Source organism: Paramormyrops kingsleyae, chromosome 24 (genome assembly GCF_048594095.1).
Source record: "Paramormyrops kingsleyae isolate MSU_618 chromosome 24, PKINGS_0.4, whole genome shotgun sequence".
Taxonomy (NCBI): domain Eukaryota; kingdom Metazoa; phylum Chordata; class Actinopteri; order Osteoglossiformes; family Mormyridae; genus Paramormyrops; species Paramormyrops kingsleyae.
Window position 1 is genome coordinate 7,945,383 of NC_132820.1, and position 21,074 is coordinate 7,966,456.

Consider the following 21,074-nt stretch of genomic DNA (forward strand, 5'->3'; position numbering starts at 1 on the left):
GTCTCCATGGGGGCATGTTTTCGCCCCTGCCATTTTTTTTGTCAACATTTCCCATACTTGCTAAAATGAACTTTAGATGTGACATGGCATCTGAATCACTCATCTCTCCATCCTGGCCTTTCCCCAGATCACCCCGAGTCACCGCGCGACATCCGAGAGCTCCGAGGGCACCGTGAGTGTAACAGACACGTGTACCACCAGCCCCGCACAATCTGCATCATCGTTTTACACAAACACTATCCCTGCTCTGTACGACAAAGGCAACCTCCACTTCACCGTAAACAAGACTGCAGCTATTGTTCTTACTGCCCTGCTTGAGACTCCCAAGGAAAGACTACCCAACCCATAACGCAGGGACCTGGCAATGCCAGACAGGAGCGACAGCCCCAGATACACCGGCCTCACCTGCAAACACGATTCTCCGCATCAGTCAAATCATTACCAGGCTTTGACAGGATGTGATGCTCGTTTTTGTAACGCGTCGACTCCGAGTTAATGGGTCGAGTTAAACGCAAGTGGCTTTGTCCTTCGAGGTGTTTCATCATGTGGACAGTGTTGGCCACTGGAATAACCCAAGGTCACACGTTTGAGCTGCTTTTCTCGCAGAGGACACTGGCGTCTGTCTGGTCATATTTTTGTTTTAAAAAGGGGTTTTTAAGACACTTTGCCTCGAGACTTTATTTGGAGCCTCTTGACGACCCGAGTATCAACAAGCGACTTCCACGCACCGAGAAGAGTCAGATGTAAACAGAAGTTTTTGGTATAAATCACAAAAAAAAAAAAAAACTAGGGACACCAATATCTTCTCAAACATGTGATTTGGGAAGATTTTTCATTTCTTTTTTTTTTTTTTTTTTTAAAACAATGCAAGACTTCAAAATACAGACCTTGGGGGTGGGATTCTCCTTTTAACTTTTACGTCGTATTGTCTGGAACGTGAGAAAATGGCATGTCTGGGACCATGGGGAGGGCTACGGCCCGGGCCTTTTCTTTCTGAAGAAATGCCTGGATCGAGTAACAGGGCTTCCCTCTGCCCCCTGGACGTAGCAGATCAGTCACAAAGGGAGAAACTGAGAGCGGGGGGGGGGGGGGGTGTTTCAGAAGCAGAAGCCTGAGAACCTTGGTTTAAAAACAAACAGCCAACTGGATAAAGGCGTGTGTGGGAGCAGTGCCTACACCCTGCCTACACCCTGCCTACACCCTGCCCACGCCTGTAAGAGGCAGGTCACCCCCATACATACTCTGTCCAGGTCCTACAACTTGCACCACCTTGAGCCACTAGGGCACCGGCTTCATGCCAAGTGGTCAGCTGGTATCCATGAGCATGTGGGGTGGGGGGGGGGGGGCAGTCAGGAGGCCTGCAGCTGCCAGGGTCAGCCACAGTCTGTTCTCTGGGCCATAAGTCTGGGATGCCTAGGACTGCTACCCCCACTTTGCACACCCCCTACGTGACCCCTGGCTGAACTGTACCAAGCCAAGTGGGTGGGTGGGTGGTGTGTCACTGGCGCTCTTTAGGGAAAAACCAAGCCAAAAAAAAAGTACAACTTCGGCATTATTCGGACGGCAAGGCATGAGCGGGCCGGGCGAGGCAGCCACCACCGCGTCGCGCCTTCAGCCGCTCGGAAAGAGCGCGGACAGCTGCCGCTTGAGGATCGAAATGCTTCTCCCGCAGCAAGGTTTTTGGGATGCGCTCGGACGTTGATGCAAGCCTCGGACAGGAGCCAGCCTTTCGACATGGTGATGATTCAGCCAGTAAGGACAACTCCCACGTTGCACTGCGAGGTGCCACCTCTGACTGGGCCCTCACCCTCCCACCAACAGGTCAGAGTAAGGGTGCGTGCAGGACGTCAACACTAAGAGGGCCCCACCCTCCTAAAAACAGGTCAGAGTAGGGGTGTGTGCAGGAACCAGAAGACGGTAGGTCCTGTGGTAATAACACAACCTCCTCGGTTGTATAAATGGTAAAAAAATAAATAAAAATCATACAAGAGCCTTTGACAACTTTCTCCATGGAGGAAATAAAATTTGTCGAGGCATGGCATAAGATGAAAGACTAATATGGGCTGTCGCCAAACTACCAATCACAGGACTCATAAGAAATCCACTTATAATTAACAACATCCAACATCCAACCACTTCTAAATTGCCAGTGAGAGCCCTTGTTATTTGCAGAAGCACTTTACCAGTTCCAGACGGCCAATGAGGGAGCTGGATTGCTTACAGAAGCTTTCTTGTCCCAGTTACAAATAGTTCAGATATGGAAGACTCAGGTTCAGAAAGTAGAAATCCAGGCCAAGGTTTTCTTTCAACCAACCAGTTCAGTGTAGAGTCACAGAGTACTCAACTGGTTGGTTGAAACAAAACCTTGGTCTGGATTTGTATTTTCTGGACCTGAACTTTCCACCTCTGGCGAGGTTATAGAGGCCTGCTTTACTTACAGGTTGAATTGTCCTGCATCTGGATGACACACTTGGCGCTGCGACTGGTCTCGCGGGAGTTGAAGGGCCGCACCCTCACCGCCACTTTCACAGAAGAGGCCGCCATCTTCCTCATTAAGGGGTGAGGTTACCAGGAGCGCCGGCTGATGGGGGAGGGAGTCAGGCCTGAGTGAGGAAAGGAAAACAGTAGACTTACCATCTCCAGTATAAGAGTGGACATCCCTACATGGATTTCAGAAACTCTGGGACAGTGTGAGTCACCAGCAGACGCTCAATCGAGCTTCCCTCCGGGATATAACCCTTTTAAAGAAGTTTCCTACATTTGTTCATTCAACAGGATACAGCTTTAACCGAAATGGGCTAATAGCAGGTGTTATACTTCGACAGCTGGTGTCTGACGAGAGCCTTATCTCTGCCTAAACTTTACAGTAGCATTTCACATATTGGTGACCATAAACGCCTGATCAGCAGAATCGAAACTCTCCATCTGCTACAAGCCGGCCTTCCTAGCTTTTAGTTCCATCACTGCAACAAAAGCAGGGGAACTGCACTCTTAATGGCCACGGTAACTGCCAGAACACTTTCTGAAAAACCAGTGAGTGACGATTAGATCCATCAACTCGGTGCAGGGGATCTGACTTTCAGTGGAAAGAGACTTTGGCGTTTTGTTGCTCCACCTCCTACAGAATAAAGGGCACCTTGGAAACTGGAAGGCGACCCAAGTGACCTTTGACCTCCACTACACCAGCCCCATGAGTGATTGATTCACATTTCCCTCTGGCGGAATACCCACAATGCAAAGTGTCGCCACGCTCCCCCCCCCCCGCCTCAGCTTGTTCATCTCTGGCTACAGCACAGTTTTGCCTTGCAAGATGACAACAGGAGGATTGTGTGTCTACAGGGCTACAATTCAGGGAGGGGGATTAAATGAGGGACATTAAAGCAAATTCCCCATTGCCATGGTAACACGGGAGGTACTCTGGGAGTTTGCTGTTCATGGCTGGCACCTTGCACCAATGCAGTTTGCCGTTGAAGCCAAACAGCTCTGCGGGTCACGCTCCCCCAGGTAAAGCCAAACCGAGGAAGAATGCCAATCAACCCCAGCTTTAATGCAAACATGCAGGGGTAAAGCGACCACTGACACAAATAACTCACCAGTTGCTTGGAAGGTGCTAATTATTCTATTAGACAGCAGGACTCAAACCCAACAGACCCTTTGAACCAGCATCAGGGCATTTGTTGAAAAGTCCTATGGAACCAGCAACAAAAGATGGAGAACTGAGACTTTCGTTAAGAAAGTGACCGTGGTACCCAGAGGTCTCTGCTGACAGGACGTGTTTGAGATGTAGCAATGTTAACATTGCAGCATGAACTCCGCCAAACCCCATACACAGACACCGAACCGGTCTAATCAGTTTGGGGAAATGGAAGAGCTCCAGTTTCAGGATGCTGGAAGAACCCTGTCTCCGGCTGTGCCTTGGGGGCCTGATTCCATGGAGAGGTGAAGCTAACTTTCGTCAGGAACAAAGGAAGCTGCTGTTGACTTGTAGTATTCTGTTTGGGCTCTACCGTAATAACTAGGGACCACTGCCCATCCCCGACACAGAGGAACAGAGGCTGTACAAACGAGAATGGGGCAAAATGATAATGGTCTGGAGAAACACATCTGTCCCATATGTAGCAAGTACTTTCCACACCAAGCTGCTAATGGTAAGAGATTCCACAGAAGTCATCAGGGAAATGGTGCTTAAAGTACAGTCCAGATTACAGACACTGACAATTTTAAGGGGACACCTGCAAATCCTGACATCCCCATACCACAAGTGACAGAAAAGAACGGCAACATATTTTATGTTTTGAGTTAGCACAATGGTGCCATTTCTCTGGTAGTTAGTTGACTTACCAGGACAATTAATTTATTCAATTATATCACTAAAAAAAGAACCCACATTTTTTGACAAGAATAAAGAGAGAGAAATACATTTCCCAGAAAGTTGTGTGCATCATAAACAATGCAATAGCACACAGGGATAAGGTTCGTTTGGAAACCAAGCAGAATAAAGGGCAAGGTTTGCGATCCTGTACTGCCATCCAAAAGCAAGCGGCCCCTTTAAACCCGAGAGCGCAGGTGCACCTGCAGAAGACAGGTGCCTCTAACACGCGAGGCGTACAGGTGGAGAAACTGGCAGGTAGCCGGTGCAGCGGAGACAGAGCACCACAGGATACATGGATAATCCCTGATGAACGAGAGCCAGACTGTGCATGTATGCACATGATTGGTCCCTGCTGATCAGAAGCCAAGGGGGGGGGGGGGGGGGGGTAGAGTCAGAGGAGTGCTCACACATGCCCCCATAGACACGATTCATCAGTCACCTCTAATGAGACAAGTCCAACGCGGTCATTTCGCACACATCAAAAAGCAGAACGTTTAACCACTGATGTGCACAGACACTAAACTGGCACAGCACGATGAACACCAAACGACCAACAGATTCCTCATACGCTAAACTCAAAAGATCTGTCATTGCATTCCATTCCAGCACTGAGAACTGCAAGCAGTACAACCCGTCCAAACTGACCTTGTGCACAAAACGACTGATAAAAGTATACAATGTTTCCAGACAGAACAGGGGGGGGGGAAACCATGGGGCTCAGTGGGCTAATCTTCTGTGCCTGTGATTAGAAGGTTGCCGGTTTGGTTGCCCATCTGCGGCTCCTGAGAAAGGCCCTTAACCGCCAGCTCCCTGGGCGCTGCTATGGGTGGCTGCCCTTCGCAGCCACCCATAGGAGGTGTAAAGAGAATTTCCCCATGGGGATCAATAAAGTATCAAATCACTGGGGAAACGCTACAAAGCACAAAGTCGCCCTCGCAGTTCAAGCAAAAGCCTGGGAAACCAAACGTAGATGGGCAACCATAGCATTTATCTAGGCAACATGAAAACACAGAGAAGTCACTTGCATAAATGATAAATCCTTTGCCATATGCACAGCCAGTGTATGGGTTAAGGGCCTTACTCAAGGCCATATAGACATGTGCCTGTTTTACCGAAGCCAGGGCTCGAACTGGCGATCTTCCAATTAAGGGCACAGGGACTGAGCCACTCACCGCATCTGGTCTTAGAAACAAAGGAAGCTGTTTGCTAAACCATTTTTTTGAAGTGCTGCGTACCTCAGCTCAAGTTAAAGCAATACGGTAAGCGTCTAACGTAGCCGTTCAAGTGCATAGCACACACCCCAGTAATCATCCTCATGCAAAAAATAGAAAAATAAATAAATAAACATAAATCAGGCACAACCGGTTGTAAACCTGGAAAGCTGTTGGCTGTTTCACCCCAAGCCATCGTGAACTGCATTCCACCCAAAAATGCAGCTAACGCAACACAAGTGTGCCAACCTGCCCCTTTTCGTTCGTACAGAGGTGTCAAAAATTGCTCCCCATTTTTCCCCGAGCAATGCCAGCGTCCTGTTGTCGCAGGCCGCAGCACCTGAGCTTCGGCGCGATGTTCCTGCAGAGCTGTGATTCCTCAACAGTGACGTAAAGACTCCTGGACGGCAGCCGTGACTCCTGCTTCCCCACCTCGGAGCCCCTCTTCCCCGAAATGCCGCTTTTCCTCAGCCCATTCTGCGAATTACAAGAGGCACGTCCTGTTTGAAGCCGGAGACGGCGCTGAACAAAGGAACACAGACCGGTCTGGTTCCCCTTCTGTGCCCCCCTAGCCCTCATTTGTATTGGGTCAGTCAGCACCGATTGCTGAGGCACCAGATGAACTTTTAAAACAAAAAGGGGCCCAACAAACGCTAACAAATAATAACGGCTCACAGTCACGTAAAAAGTCACTACCAAAGAGAGGAAGATGATCTGAATAACAGCCATGATGACAGGGGGCCCAAAACAACAGGAAGACACTTGATGGATATCTAGTGACCCTGGTTGCTCATGAGGGCGCATGGAACCATAACCTGACAAGCTGGGTGCAGAGACATTCTGCGAACGAGCTGGACCCTCGGGAAGGTTACCCAAAACTACCCATCTAGGCCTACACCTTGACAACGCAGCCAGATTAAACACCAGCTCCTCTTTCCACCATGTGACTGGTCGATTACTACATTTTCAATAAACTCCCCAAGGCATGGCAGGCTGGCTTACAATGGACTTCAGACTGCGCCCCCCCCCCCCTGCAGCCCACTAAAGTAAGGTGTCAGGCTGTGCAAGGCGATGGACCCGCCGGAGAACAGTGACATCTGACACCAAAGGAACACGCAATGAGACTCCCATAAAGGCAGATGAATGTATGGCAGATACCTGTATTGTGTGCAGGGGTGTTGTAAAGAGGGGAAAGATAAGATGATTCCAGGGGGCTCTGAGTGACAGGGGCTCTAAAAAAAACTGGAAAATAACCGGATTGGTCTGGGTTGGGGGTCCAACATAATACACTTTCCCAAAAATCTCTAGTGACAATCCTCTGTGTGTGTGTGTGTGTGTGTGTGTGTGTGTGTGTGTGTGTGTGTGTGTGTGTGTGTGTGTGTGTGTGTGTGTGTGTAACTAGCCATGCATATATCTGCTACTGGAGACTAGGCCAGTTACAACCAAATTACACCTTCACATGGGTTCAACAGGCCCTAAGCAAAAGTAATTTGCCAAGCGTTGTGAGATTCCTGTAGCCAGTGTGCCAAATTCCCCGGCATAAGCTGGGCATAGCCATCAGCAACCAAAACAGAGGAATGAGCCGTTTCACGCTTTACCGTCCATTTTTTTTGAAGTAGTGTATAGTAAAGTGGGTGTAGTGCATTCGGAATGAGTGCATAAGGTCACACCGTGTCATGCCCGTCTCACGCCAGGCAGCCGGAGGGGCTCTGGAGTTGATCTGTGGGGCATGGCCGAAGCTGACTTTGATGAGACAGGACGGCTGGCAGGCCGTCACCCAGAGAGAGAGAGCGAGCACGCTGGCATTGGAGCGAGAAGAACGAAGTCACGTGCGGTGCGTGTTCCATGTTGAACCGTAAACAAAGTGGCGAGAAGGGGCGACACAGGGGGGGGAGGGAGGCTAAAGCAGCACAGATGGACTTAAGTCTTTTTACCCAGCTTCGCCTCTGCTGTTATGTGCGAAACCCCCTCCTTACCCCCCCCCCCACCAGCTGCCATTCCTCAGTGTGAAATGGAACTAGTACCATCAGTTTAATCAATGCAGTAACTGATCAAAGTATGGACAGGAGGTGGCATGCTGAACGCTAGAGAAGACAGCTACAGTTTCTGTCATTTCAGCCCCAGCCTTTGCATTCTGCTTTGTTTTTAAAGATTAGTGCTCACACAGAGATTTAAAGATTTCTGCCTCGAATACGAGTATTAGCCTGGAATGCAGACGGTATGACTGTACCTCCCAGACACTAGTTAAATCTCCAACCCCTGGTATGTGGCCTAGCAAGAGAGAACAAACATCACCTGATTATGTCTGTCTGGCCCACGTCGCCGTGATCCACCCCGGCCAAGTACGGCAACTAAAATGGCTGTCGGCGCGTAGACCTCCCCGACACCAGGAGGCGCTGCAGATCCCCAAACATGGCAGGAAGGTGATATAAACCCCTCGTCACTCAGACCACTGACTCAGCAGGAGGAGACCTGGCGTTAGCTGATGACATCACTGCTCCCGCTTAGGGCTAAGGGGGGGCTTGGTGGGAACGGGCACCAGCATGTAATGACAGCCACAGGAATGTAAACCTCCCACAGACTGACCCACACACACCACCCCAAACTGTCATTTCCTCATGCAGGTCCTCCAGGTGTGGAAGACACCAAAGGGTTTCAGAGGGTGTCATTTTCTCTCATCTTTGCCATCCGATCAGGGCTTGGCCAGCCCACAATCGCTCTGCTGGGACGCTAATCACATCCTCGGCACACCTGACCATACACCTGTTGACACCTTCTCTAAAGATCTCCCTCGCTTTTCCCAGCATTCGCTGATGCTTCCTGCGTAACGGGCAATGGACTAAATAGAGAGATGCTGTGGGATCACAACACCGTCCGCAGACCCTTTCAGCAGAGAGAGGACACATCGAGCTCAGACGTCCTTAAGAGCAGACGAGACTGAGGCTCCTGGGGTGATTTTTCACTTAGCTATCCACCGTCACAGATGAGTTCTACCCATGAACCACAGAATAAAACTCAACGCAGTCATGCTATCGGTGCACAACCTGCGAAAACAGTCAGGCTGAAACGGTAATGCTTACAGTATGACATCACCACATCGTTCAGGTGAACACACAACATGTGCAAATAACACCAGTGCCATGTGACTCACGGCACATAACAGAAAATTCCTGACAAATTGAACGGAGCCCCAGTTAAGGTTTAACATGCGGAGGGAAAGGAGATTACCCATATCTTTGCGTGGAAGAACAGTAGCTGTTTGTTGCAGTTTGACACGTGATGACCAAATCATTCATACTCTGGAAGATCAGATAAAACAAAGACAAGAGCCAACTCAGACCTTACAAATGCTTACTGAGAACCTGGTTTAACCCCAAGTTAACCAAGAGTGCAAGGTTCTAATGAGAAACAAGTTTGCAACTCCCCCCCCCCCCACTATGGGTGTTACAGCCACGCTTTTCCCATCCCTAAGCATAATACAACTTCACAGACCTTTTCCCGTGCGATTTCAATGAAGCCAACGCAAAACATCCGTGACTCAAGAACTGGCTCTCCTTGGCAGCCCTGAGTATCTATAAATCGACTGAAAACTTAAAAGGAAACATTTCTCCGTGTCGGCTCTTGGCGGCATTAAAAGCAGAATATGAAATGCTACCACATTCCAGAAATGCGCTGCAACCCACAGGCTGAAGACTTCATTAAGTAGCGAACAAGACATTAGGAAGGCTGCCATGCGACAAAAGGAGGTGACCACAATCCCCAAAGCCAGAAAACTATAGTGACAAAACAAATGATTTTACCAAACACTATGCCGTAACTCGTGTTGAAGCGTTCCAGTGTGGCCATTTCAGAAACCGAGAACTTAGATGTTTAGCTCCGAAAGAGCCCTGGAGTACACAAAGAGCCATCAAAAGGTCTAAAGATATTAGAAGAAAGTGAGTCCGTCCAGAAAAAGAGGCCACATTTTGTTTAGTATCATCATGCTGAAGATAAAGGATTATTCATATATGCCAAAGTATCTAAAGCCAGAGTACTGAAGATGTCACCAAACTCGAGCCACATATTCAACAAGAAAGACCATCACATGATTCTCATTTCCAACAACCTCCACATGGCCTGTCTGCAGATACCGAGAGACAAAGGACACAACATCATTTTCTATTACCGTGGAATTTCCCTCCTTCACAGATGAGGAGCTTAAATGTTTAGCAACAACATCAGCACAGTGAGGAACCTATTAAAGACGAATGAAGGCCAAGTGTTTGCACCAAGACCGCTGCACGGCCCCCCTTCCTGTCAGAGGCCTTGCTTGCTTTGACTACATGCTGGGGGGGGGTCAGCTCACAGAGCAACTCTGGGGTGTTTGACGGTGCACGTTTCCAAGGGTGTGGGCAGCATGCGGCAAGGAGGTCAGTGCCAAAGCCAGGTTGCTAGGCTGCTGATAAGCAACCAGGAAGAAGAGATGGAGCTTGAGCAGCAGACACACAGACCAGACACAGTCAATAAAAAAAAAATGCATACACAGAAATATTATGATTATTCTGCCAATGCATAAACTCGTGTGCCAAAAGGGTACTGGAAGGTGTCATTTGTTAAGCCATGGAATAATTTTACATTATATTTGTTAAGCAGACGCTTGTATCCAGAGCACTGTACTATTCAAAAAGCAGGGCCAGCCGTCCCTGGAGCAATTGGGGTTATGAGTCTTGCTCAAAGGCCCCAAAAGTGAAACTCTGCCAACCCTGGAATATGAACCAGCGTCCTTTCGATCACAGGCACAATGTTTGGGGGGGTGGGGGGCACAATCTGTATCCATGGGAATCTGAATAAAGGCCTCCTAATCACCCAGAATGCATCAGCCTATTTCTCTGCAGAAAGGGAACCATCAAATAAACAACCACATACTGATATGTCCGCAGCACTGAGCCAGCCCAGCACCAAACCTGCCTTATTTATGCCCCCCCCCCAAATGTAAAAACACCCCCTAAGAAGGCAGCCTATAGGGGGGGCTGAGGGCCCTTATATGGGGTTGGTTTCAAACCAGACTAGCCGTTTCATAACATCTGACATCAAGCCAAAGAGTCGCCCTGCATCTGTCTCCGAGTTCACACACGTGCCGTCCGGAGGGACCATTCGCCATCACAACGCCAACATGCCAAGTAGGCCAGGGGTCTTTCTTCGAAACAATACCCCTCCCCCCACCCAAACACAGAGTGCACAATTCCCAATTTCGCACAGCTTTTTTCACAGATTTAATCTTGTCTCCGCATTATATTAACTACCAATACCTGTGCAACAAAGGAGGAAAAAAAAACTGCCTGTAACCCCCCCCTCCCCTCCCCTCCATACACGTATACTTTCATCAGGCTGGGTGTTTCCAGCCTCACTGAACTCAGCTGCCAGGTCGTCGAGAGGCCACTCATTGTCTGGTAACTTTTTACCTTACATCACAAAATACCTATATATTCACAAAAGATGCATCTTCCTATTCCTCCGGCTCCCCACCGAGGAGACTTCGCGGAATGCTGTTTAATTTTCTGAATGATGCACTGTGACACCACCGAGGTTATTAAAACAAAACACAAACTACTATTATGTGTGTAGCACCCACCTGGGAGTAAGTGTCAATCTCTCTGACAAAAGACAAACTGAGGAGAGCAAACAGGCTGCCAATTCATTCCTCAATAAATAAAACCACGTTTTTACTGCAAGATAGCAGCTCAGGTGTGGAAAACATGGCCGACTTATATTTAAGTCGGAAAAACTGATATCGTTCAGCGGCGGTGTCCAACTCCAGCCCAGCCCAGGACATTTTTGGGTTTCCCCTCATTTAACACACCTGACTTAACTTCTCTGACATTCACCATCCATTTCTTGAGTTGTATCTGGTGTGGTGGAGCAGGGAGAGAACTAAGCTGTCCAGGACTTGAGCTGGAGACCCCTGTAGTACGGCATCATGCCAAAAATTGGGGACACACCAGACAAAATTCTGTTTACATGAGGGCAGTTTTAAGGTACTAGTTCTGCGCTGTTTTCTACGTCGTCCATCTGTCACTATCCTGGGCGCAGGGGCTGCTGTTGGCCTCCCGTCTGGACGTCCTGCGTCCCACGTACAATTGGAAAGTCATCACGCCGCATACCTACACCCTCAGCCTCTGCTAAAGATAGCACCAGCGCCCCCCTCCCCCGGCTTTTCAGCGTAATCCGCAAAACACAGAGAAATGCCAGCCGCCGTCCATAAACTTTGTCCCGGAACTTTTTTTTTTTTTTTTTTTTTTGCGTTTTTTTTTTTCCTGCAGCAAAATCATAACGGTATCAGAAAAACAGAGGGATTTCAGTAAAGGAAACGGGGCCCATAAAGCGGTGTCACTTTCTCATCTCTGTCTCTTGACTGATAATCAGTCATACGGTGGGGGGGGGGCGAGGCCGGCCGGCCGGCTAAGCAGACCCTACTCATACCATCGCGAAACCGGCTGGGGTGGGGAGACCGGCGGCCAGCCCGTCTGGATCACACCTCCCCCCACATCATAACAGCGGAAAGTTTTAAACTCTAAACCGGCTTAAAGAAACTCATGAGTCTTTACTCAATACTATGGAAACTTAAGTCTGGCTTATATGTAATTACATTATACAAAAACTACACACAAAAAGAAATTAGGTACTTTAAAAAAAATCAACTAAAACCACTCACCGCTTTTTGGGTTGAATTTCCTTCCTCTCAGTGCGGTTTAACAGTCCTCATTGTTGCTAAGGGAATAACTCGCCGAAATGTCCTTACGGTATAATAAAAGTTTGCCCCGCTGCTCCCCCGATCGAGCCCAACACCAGCCCGTCTCTTTTTGGGCCGGACAAATCCCTTGGACCACAGCTATCGGTCTGGGGGGGTGGAAAAAAGTTTCATGGGGGCGCTGGCTGTGTCGTTTTTTTTAAAAAAAAAAAAAGAAAGAAAAAAAGGTAAAATAAGGAATTAGAAACTAAAACCTGATCTGGCAGAAAACTTTGAAGCGGATACTTTTGTTAACGCGCACAATTTAAAACAACATCAGAACCGGAACCGATGAAAAGTTGACCGACGGCCCAGAAAATGATTCGGGCCGGGCGGAGGAGAACCCAAACTTCAATCCCCTCTCCGGACAGCCAGCGCAGGTGACCTTTACTCCTCCGCAAGACTGGGGGGAAAGTACGTTCCGGCAGCCGACGGCGATGTCTCGCTGTTAATTATTTTTTTAAAAAAGGGAGAAAAAGTAAATAAAGAAAAATAAAAGAAGAGTTAGCAGCAGCGGCGGCCGCGGTCTCTGCGTGCGGCCCGTCGCTCTCCCTCGCGCCCCCCCTATGAGGTCCCAGCGGCTCGAGCCGGTCGCCATCTCCCGCCTGACGTCACGGCAGCCGGCCCAGCCGGGAGGATTTTAAAGGGCCAATGTCGCTTCCTTTGGGAAAAACTACAGGGACAATTGGGGGGGGATCGATCCTATCTCCTTGCCCCCAGTCAAAACACACACAACACACAGAAAAAATAGTACAGTATCACAACTCTGATTTTATAACGGTTATAAGATTTTTGCCAAATGATGGTGTAGAACAGGTCAGCACAAGTCTTGTTCAGTACTGAATGTGTTAGAATTAAAGGTCCCAGTTTAAAGCTGTGCAGGTGCAATTCCAGCCTGCATTTCTGAGCAATACCATGGTATTTCTGGCGGAATTATATTGGATCACTAAAGTATAAGTTTAACAATGCATTATAGAACACTAAAATGATAACCGAGATCTACATCATAACCTGTTTTAGGACTTCATACTGGATATTTTGACAGAATGGTGAGGAGTTCTACAAGGCTATGTCACCTATAATCATCTAGGACTATACTGCGCTTGTTCTTTTTGTAGGAGTAGATTTACAGTGGACATTGGGATAGGCTCAGTGTGTTAGACTGTACTGCATTACATTTACTTATAAAATTTAGAACGAAATGCAAGGTTCTGACCATATGTCTTCCACTGTCACCATCAATGGAACAAAAGCACAACGTCCCTGGTACTAATTGCAATTACTGTAAAATTTAACTACTCCAATATTTACATACTTCCACCTTGTATAGGCCTATACGTATGCATCCAGAGGCACGTAATATTTTATTTGTTTATATCAATACTTGTATTTTTATTTTGTTATGTGTGTGTAGCTTAATAAGCAGAGCAAACGTATGCGTCGAATCTGTTTGAATACTGTCTTTTATTATACTGTATGTACTATTCAGGGGACACAGTAAACTGGAGGGCAGAGCATGCAGAGGAAGCAGGGCGCTTCCTGATACTGCCCTTAGTTCGCCTTTTCTCCCAGGCAGGATAACAGTTTATGTCCCAGAAATACAGGACTCCCCCACCCAGACACACACCAACCCCGAAACCTGGACCGCGTATTTACTTTCATGGACAAACATTACCGGCTGCTGTCAGTTTCGTATTGGACTCGTTCTCAGAAAACAGCTCCTCGTATATTATGTTTGGCAGACAGCGCATTGATTTGAGATACTGTTACTTAGCATTGGTTTTCTGGTTCGTTATGACACGACATTAAATCAGTGTTTTGTTTTTTTCTCGTTGTTTGGCACCAAAATATCAAGACTACTGTAACGCCTTTGTTTTTGACAGGTAGTATTAACTTGTCATTGAGCTAAATTTAAGTTAAGTCCTTTTAATCACTCCGTTGAAATGAGTAACGCGTATACATCGAAATAATTTCATAATTATATTTAGGTGTATTTAACAGTAGTGTACTAAAATATCGTTGAATAAAGATCGGCCCGGGAACAATTGTCAATCGTCGTAGCGATATTATAGCTTCACAGCTACCATTTTAATATTTTTTGTGTATTAATTTGAACAGACGTTCGTGTAAATGTATAATGTACGCGTATCGTTTTCCCTGGTTCAATATTTTGGTGTAATAACTCGAAAAACATGGTTAACGTAGTAAATATATAAGTGAATACACAGTTGTCATTGTTTTTGTAGCAAGCTAGCTAAGACTAGCCGTCTGTACAGAAAACAACACTAACGGTGTGAATGTTGGAACCAGCCAGGGAAATCAATTAGATTGAAAAAATAATTAGATTGTAACTTTCTTAATTAGCTTCTTTATTGGTTGTAAGTATAAATAATTTTAAAGGAAGCAGAGCGTTTTCTGAACACTGACGGCTAATCGCGTCTACTAATCGGGCCTTCGCCACGGACACGTACGGAAGACATATTGATGTATTCAAGTCATTTATCTATCATTTATCTATCCTTTATCTCTCCATCTCATAACTGCTTATCCTGACCAGAGGTGAATCGTTCAGGTCTGGAAAGTAAAAATCCAGACTAGGTTTTTGTTTCAACCAACCAGTTGAGCACGCCAGTTGAGTACTCTGTGACTCTTTGTGCTCAACTGGTTGGTTCAAACAAAATCATGGTCTGGATTTTTACTATATGGCCATGGACTGTCCACCTCTGACCCTGACCAGGGCCTGGAGCTTGTCTCAGGCAGCCCAGTACAAAAGGTTGGGGTCCACCCTGGGTAGGATGCCAGTCCATCATAGGGCAGTGCGTCACACACATACGGTCACACACTTTAGAGACCCATTCCATCTACACCCTTACAACATGTGCCCAGCCTTTGAGAGCCATCTGCAGTGATTTTCTGTATTTCACAGTGGTAACACTGGAGCTAAATTCAAAATTGTTCCTGGTTTAATCATCTCCAGGACTGATTACAATAATGCTGTAATGAATTTATAAAAGACAGTTTACCAAGAACCCCGAGAGATTTATGTACTTACATTATTTAATTCCCTTATTTATAATTTCCCCCCCCTGTACTCAGGGACCTTGTATCTTATCGTTTCAGGACTGGCAAGCACAACTAAAACGCTATTAACCCGAGTCTCTTGGCCAAACTGAGAATGTTACCTCTTATAACCCCAGGAGCACAGATGACTAACGATGATACCGACAATGACCAATTTATTTCATTCGCTAAGTGAGTAACATAATATATTTTACCTTAAGCTGCTGTTAGCAAAACGTGCACAGAGGCACTGGGACATATATACAGTTGACTAGTCTTGACATTATTGATCCCTTTGGGGGGGGGGGGGGGGATTCCTTCAATCCAGTGGCAGGCATATAGATATAAAGAGAATGACAAAAATACAGTCACAGTAAGGAAAAGGGTATAATAATGTATTTAAAAATATAAATAACTACTAAAAACATATCAACAGCTCAAGCAGGCATATACAATCACATATTATATTGTGCTGTTATTTGTAATGAGCAACGGCAGTGTCACGGGACAGAGTAGATCATGATACAGAGTAGACGTTATATTATGCATCTATATTACACCATGAAACATTATGAAAATGATGTGGATCAAATACATTAGGCATATATATGTAGATATAGCAGACGTACAACTGAATTTGTGCAGAGTGCATAAAGTGCAAGCAACATATTAGTGATACCACAAAAATGTTTGAGATTACTGACTGTTGGGCCTTGGATTTGAGATGTTAAACAGGTGTATTATACTAATATTCTGTATATCCTGAATGATTTCTTTAGAAATATCCAGCTTTATAAATTGATATATAACAGTTAAAAAAGCAAAGCTATTGTATTGCTACAGGCAAAAAGGCTAATAATGTTAGCAGCTAGTTATCAGATGACAGTGCAACCTTTCTATAAAAAAATGAAGGTGATCTTTTTGCTGGCCTTCTTGGGTTTCCCTTCAGGAGGTCCCGTACAGTGTGGAGGAGCTATGAGATGGAGACGTCCTTCATGCCGGCTCCATACTGGAGGCGCTATCCCCCAGTTCATGATCCGTCGGGCATGAGGTTTTTTTTGTTCTTCTCAGTGACAAGCTAATCTGAACTCACTGCCAGCACATCCTACACCCAAAGACGAACTGAGAGACATGGGTGGCCATTTGAAGCTGTGGTGACATTTGTGGAATGTTCTCTCACCCAGCGGTCGCCCTGTAGCACCTGTGCGATCGCAGTAACTAACGTATAATTCCACCGTCACACCCAGGCGGACACATTCGGACACGGGCTAAAATCACCACTTAGTTAAATATGAGTTTGCATAACAAACCATCGCAATCGCAGTGTGAGATTTTCTTAACGCCAACACTGACTTACAATAACCCGACACAAACTTGCATATTAATATGAGGCCTTCGGTGCTTTTGTTAAAAACAGTGGGGTTTCTGAAGCTGAGTTATGTGAATGAGAGCCCTTTTATAACCAATCTGATGCCGTAATTGTAAAAAAAAATGGCACGCTGAATTCTCAAAATGAATTATTCCAAAACGGCACTGCAATTAAAGCAATTCAGATAAACCACCGCTAAAAAAACTCATATAAGAGTGGTTCTATCGATGTCAGTAAAATTAAAAATCTCTAAGTATTGTTGTGGGAATGTTATTTCCCTTTTTTCCCCCAGAGTTCCTTTGCTGTTGCCATTGGTTACTGAAGGCTGCTTTTGCTGTTGCTGGGATAGCAAAATCTAGCTAACAAATACACTTTCCTTTTTTACTGTTTGCGTGTCTGTCATTGCACGCATGCAATCACATGTACGCATAACCTCTGCCCTCATCATTCCACAGCCGGCGGCCTGGCGTACAGCAGTTCCCTCATAATTTTCTCGTGACAGAGAACTACATGGATACGTCTGCAGGAATGGTAGGTGCCGCGCTGGGCGGCAGACACAGGGACCTATAGCGTTATGCTAAAAGCCACCGGCATGTAGATAGCAGGCGATAATCCTTGTCTCAAAAGACGACTTTGAAGTTCTGGCCGCGGGGAATGTCGTGTACTTTTCACATTGCTCATCACAGCATCTAAAGTACATGTGCATAGAACAGAGCAGTACTGGAAATAGGAGATTGACACTTTTATATTTTCAGTGCTTGTTCTTGCCTGAGGTCCTTATAAGCGCTGATGCATTACAGAACAGACCAGAACGAACACTTACCCACAATTATCCAGCTTGCGTTCTTCCTGCAATGATACTGCATATGAGTGTCAGAGACTTAAAGATGAATCTAATAGTAGCTGTGCAACATTTAATTCTTTCGGTATTTCACACCTAATATACTTTGCATGAGGCGTTTGTCGTTTTATTCTTTGTTTTTTTTTCTTTTTTGAAGTCATACTCGGACACCTATACAAAACCGGTAGGATTAGGGAACCGCAAGCTCCGCACTCATTTAACAGAGAAAGGATCAATGTAATAATATCAGTTTCCCTGAAAGTTATAGCTTGGTTGTCCAATGGAAGCCTTCACTTACACACCTGGGTAGAGAGATTCTCATTAAAATCCATTAAGGTCCAGGAATAAAATATTTATTTCGAATTTTATTGGGGACTCTTGAGCATCACAGGAGTCCTTTATGTAACTTATAATCTCGTACTTTGTTTATGGCTTTTATTTATAGTCGTAGTCTATATAGTCGTAGTCATTTTGTATGGCTGGTGCCTGCGTCTACTCCACAGGAGTAACATGAGAGGTGCCCCCTCCAATGGGCACGCAGCAGCATTATGCTGTCTTTTGTCACGCAGGCAGGGTGCGCTGTGTCCCCAAAGCCCCTCCCGGGACAGAGGCTGTCTCAGGCTCCGGAAAAACTGCCCACACCCAGGGAACTGATGGGCCAGCGGAGGAGGAGAGGGATGGGGGAAAGGGTGGGGGGGTTGGCGGAAGACGACGTCGCACGGCACAAGGCCGCAGCAGTGCTGCAGCACATCAGGGACTTGAAGAAGCGGCAGAGCGCCATCGACAAGTAAGCTGGGGAGGACGAGGGCGCCCCCTTTAGGAGGGGCAGAGTATGACAAGCCACAGGTACCTAAAAGGCAGCAGTGATGATGCAGTTACCAAGGAACACTGCCAAGGCACCATGGCACACAGAGCAGCAGAAAACAAACTTAGTCGATTCATTTATATTAAAAACATTTCAGTAGCACATGGAATCTGCCTGCTAACTAACTAGCTGGTGTCCATTTCACAAGAAAAGCAGTAAATGATAAAACTGATGTAAATAACTGTCACAGAATATAAGCAGAGGTATTTCTTATGTTTTTTTAATCATTCTTTTGCGCCCCCCCCTAATCAAATGGTGCCCTAGGCGATCGCCTATAGGGCGGGCCGGTCCTGCATGGCGCTGTATGTTCAGCATTGATATTGTGTTGCATCTCTCTGACTAAGCATAAAAACACTAAAACGATTTTAATAGAGCGGCATTAATCCTCTGAATAATATCAGATGTTAGATTCAGGTCAGTACATGTGCTGGTATGTGTCAGTGACAACATTCACTTCATCACATGGGCAGTTAGGGTGAATCGTTTCATACATGGGCGGATGACTTTTCACCCATAATTGTCCTGTCAGAAAAACAATCAGCACTGGGGATGAGTCGCCTCTTACATATTGCATGGTGTCACCTTTTTATCCCGCCGTTTCACATGTTTGTAATCCGTCAGCCGAAACCGGTGAGTGCTTCTCCTACAGGCTGAAGACGGAGAGGTGGTGGAGCTCAACAAACTGGCAGGACAGCGAGGAGGACTCGTGGTGGCCGGTCGAGGGTTGTCCGCTGCCCCCGATGGCCAAATCAGCACTGCAGGCTGGGGGCACAGCTCCGCCCCCATCCGATTCCCATGGGTCATGTGATCAAGAGGTGGGCACTGACTCACCAAACACGTGGCATGATCCACTGACATGACGCACTGACAGCGCACACATCTATATAGATTAGAACTTTTTTCATGTTTCTGAATATTGTTAGTGTCGTTTGATAAATGCATTACTATTGTTATTGACCGTCCTTTGAGGCTGTCCTACTGCTCTCTAGGAACCCTTAGAGTCCCTCTGTGATACCTCTGCAGGTGACGTTTGGCACACGGTTAGAGAAGCTGAATCTTCCTCCAGGAGAAAACCCGATGATGTCATTCGTCTTGACAACTGCAGATAGACAGGACCACCACAGTCACAATATCCCATTCTGGCGTCGGTTTGGAGGAACTTGGTACAACACAGAGCAATAACTCTTTTTAATACAATATTATAAAACATAATTAATACATTGGCATATATAACACAGTTGTCGAATTTAAAAAACAGATTTGTTTCATAGGCGAAGCTACCTGCCGTATGCTTTCTGTAAAGTGATTTTTTTTTTCTTAAATTTTGTGCTATGGAAAAACGTCCTGTGACACCTATCTTACCATTATAAACGGCAATATATACCTACCTACCACAACAAAACTGACAAATATTTGATTAAAGGCTCATTAAACATGTTCAGCGCACTTAAGCTGCATGACCTTAATTACAGCTACGGTTCTGATGTGGACACAAAAGCATTGCGGTTTTCAAATGAAAACTGACCATGCAGCATTGTTTTCGTACCGTCAGGATCTCGAATGAAAGAAGTTATTGGTTCGCGTTCATCTCCTTTTACGGAAATTTCGAATCAAAAAAAAGTTTGATAGAGTATTTCCTTGTATTTCCTCTGACACGCCTGACACCTACTGGCAGGACGAGGTAACAGATTAAAACTAATTATTTATTGTCGGCGGGGAATGTCTCTGCTGCCGGTGTTTGGTTTGGTGACACCTGGAAGCCTCAGCTGTCAGACACACATTAACGTATATTCCACCTGTGGCATAGTGTTAATTTATTAATTAAGGTCCTGGCCCTTTTTTTAACGCCGCAGCGTCACTGTGTCAAAGTTGTATTTAAACTGTGTTGCTTTTAGCGATAAACTGACGCGATGTCTGTTCGCATTTTTCTGCTGCAAAAGGGATTCACTTGTTGTGTAACACCCAGGTTCGCATTACATGAACATATTCAGATTAAACTATTTGGTTTTATTGGTTTGTTCTAATTGCATAACATGTTAGTCCATGTTTCTTTAATTTTAACCCGTTGTTCTGATGCATTTCAAGGGAAAATTGGCTTAAATTTAGCAAAAGATAAGCTATTTTGCATTTATCCAGCAGAGGAAACTGGTCGTGGAAAGAAAAGCGTATAAATCTTTTAATAATGAATAAAGACGATTCCGGATTAAGGCCTGAAACTTTTCTTGTGCGTTTGTATTTGCGTTAATGTATGCATCCAGACACATATATTAAAGTTATTTTTTTAATCATATAGGCCTGTCCGTCTGTTAGAAATGTCTGAACAAAGTGCAATTTGCGAACATGTGAATGCATATTCCAAGATGAAAGCTTTAATTTCAATTTTCTGTCAAAAAGAAATTCAATGCATTATTATTGCTGTTGTTGTTTTTAATAATAATAAAAAATGTCGGAAGGGTTAGGAGTGTGTCTACTGACATGCAGTGACCCCAGCCTAGAGCAGTGAGGAACCGGTGGTCTTGCCCCTACGCCCCCCCAACCCCGTCGCTTTCACCGCACTCGTCTCTCTCTCTCTCTCTCTCTCTCGCTGTCA

At 46.0% G+C, this 21,074-nt stretch overlaps 2 protein-coding genes across 4 annotated transcripts in view; one reads left to right on the plus strand and one right to left on the minus strand.

The window, feature by feature from the left end:
• Positions 1–12,938, minus strand: part of kif1ca (kinesin family member 1C, a) — a 28,096-nt gene extending 15,158 nt beyond the window's left edge. Inside the window, exons 1-2 of the mRNA XM_023803476.2 lie at positions 12,275–12,938; positions 2,439–2,603 (exon numbers count right to left, since the gene is read on the minus strand). Of these exons, the coding sequence (XP_023659244.2) occupies positions 2,439–2,553 (115 nt within the window). The 5' untranslated portion in view covers positions 2,554–2,603; positions 12,275–12,938. The remainder of the gene's footprint in view (positions 1–2,438; positions 2,604–12,274) is intronic.
• Positions 12,939–13,969: 1,031 nt separating this feature from the next.
• On the plus strand, positions 13,970–20,774 carry LOC111839562 (uncharacterized). Of its 3 annotated transcripts, none has more exons than XM_023803601.2 (8): positions 13,970–14,232; positions 15,446–15,601; positions 16,359–16,460; positions 17,234–17,309; positions 17,777–17,803; positions 18,189–18,406; positions 19,134–19,299; positions 19,508–20,774. In XM_023803601.2, the coding sequence occupies exons 2-8, from the start codon at positions 15,525–15,527 to the stop codon at positions 19,664–19,666; spliced, it is 825 nt and encodes a 274-aa protein (XP_023659369.2). In that variant the 5' UTR covers positions 13,970–14,232; positions 15,446–15,524; the 3' UTR covers positions 19,667–20,774. The 3 variants fall into 3 exon arrangements, with proteins under 3 accessions (XP_023659369.2, XP_023659370.2, XP_023659371.2); XM_023803602.2 differs by having other exon boundaries at positions 15,470–15,601; XM_023803603.2 differs by lacking the exon at positions 17,777–17,803.
• The last annotated feature ends 300 nt before the right edge of the window (positions 20,775–21,074 follow it).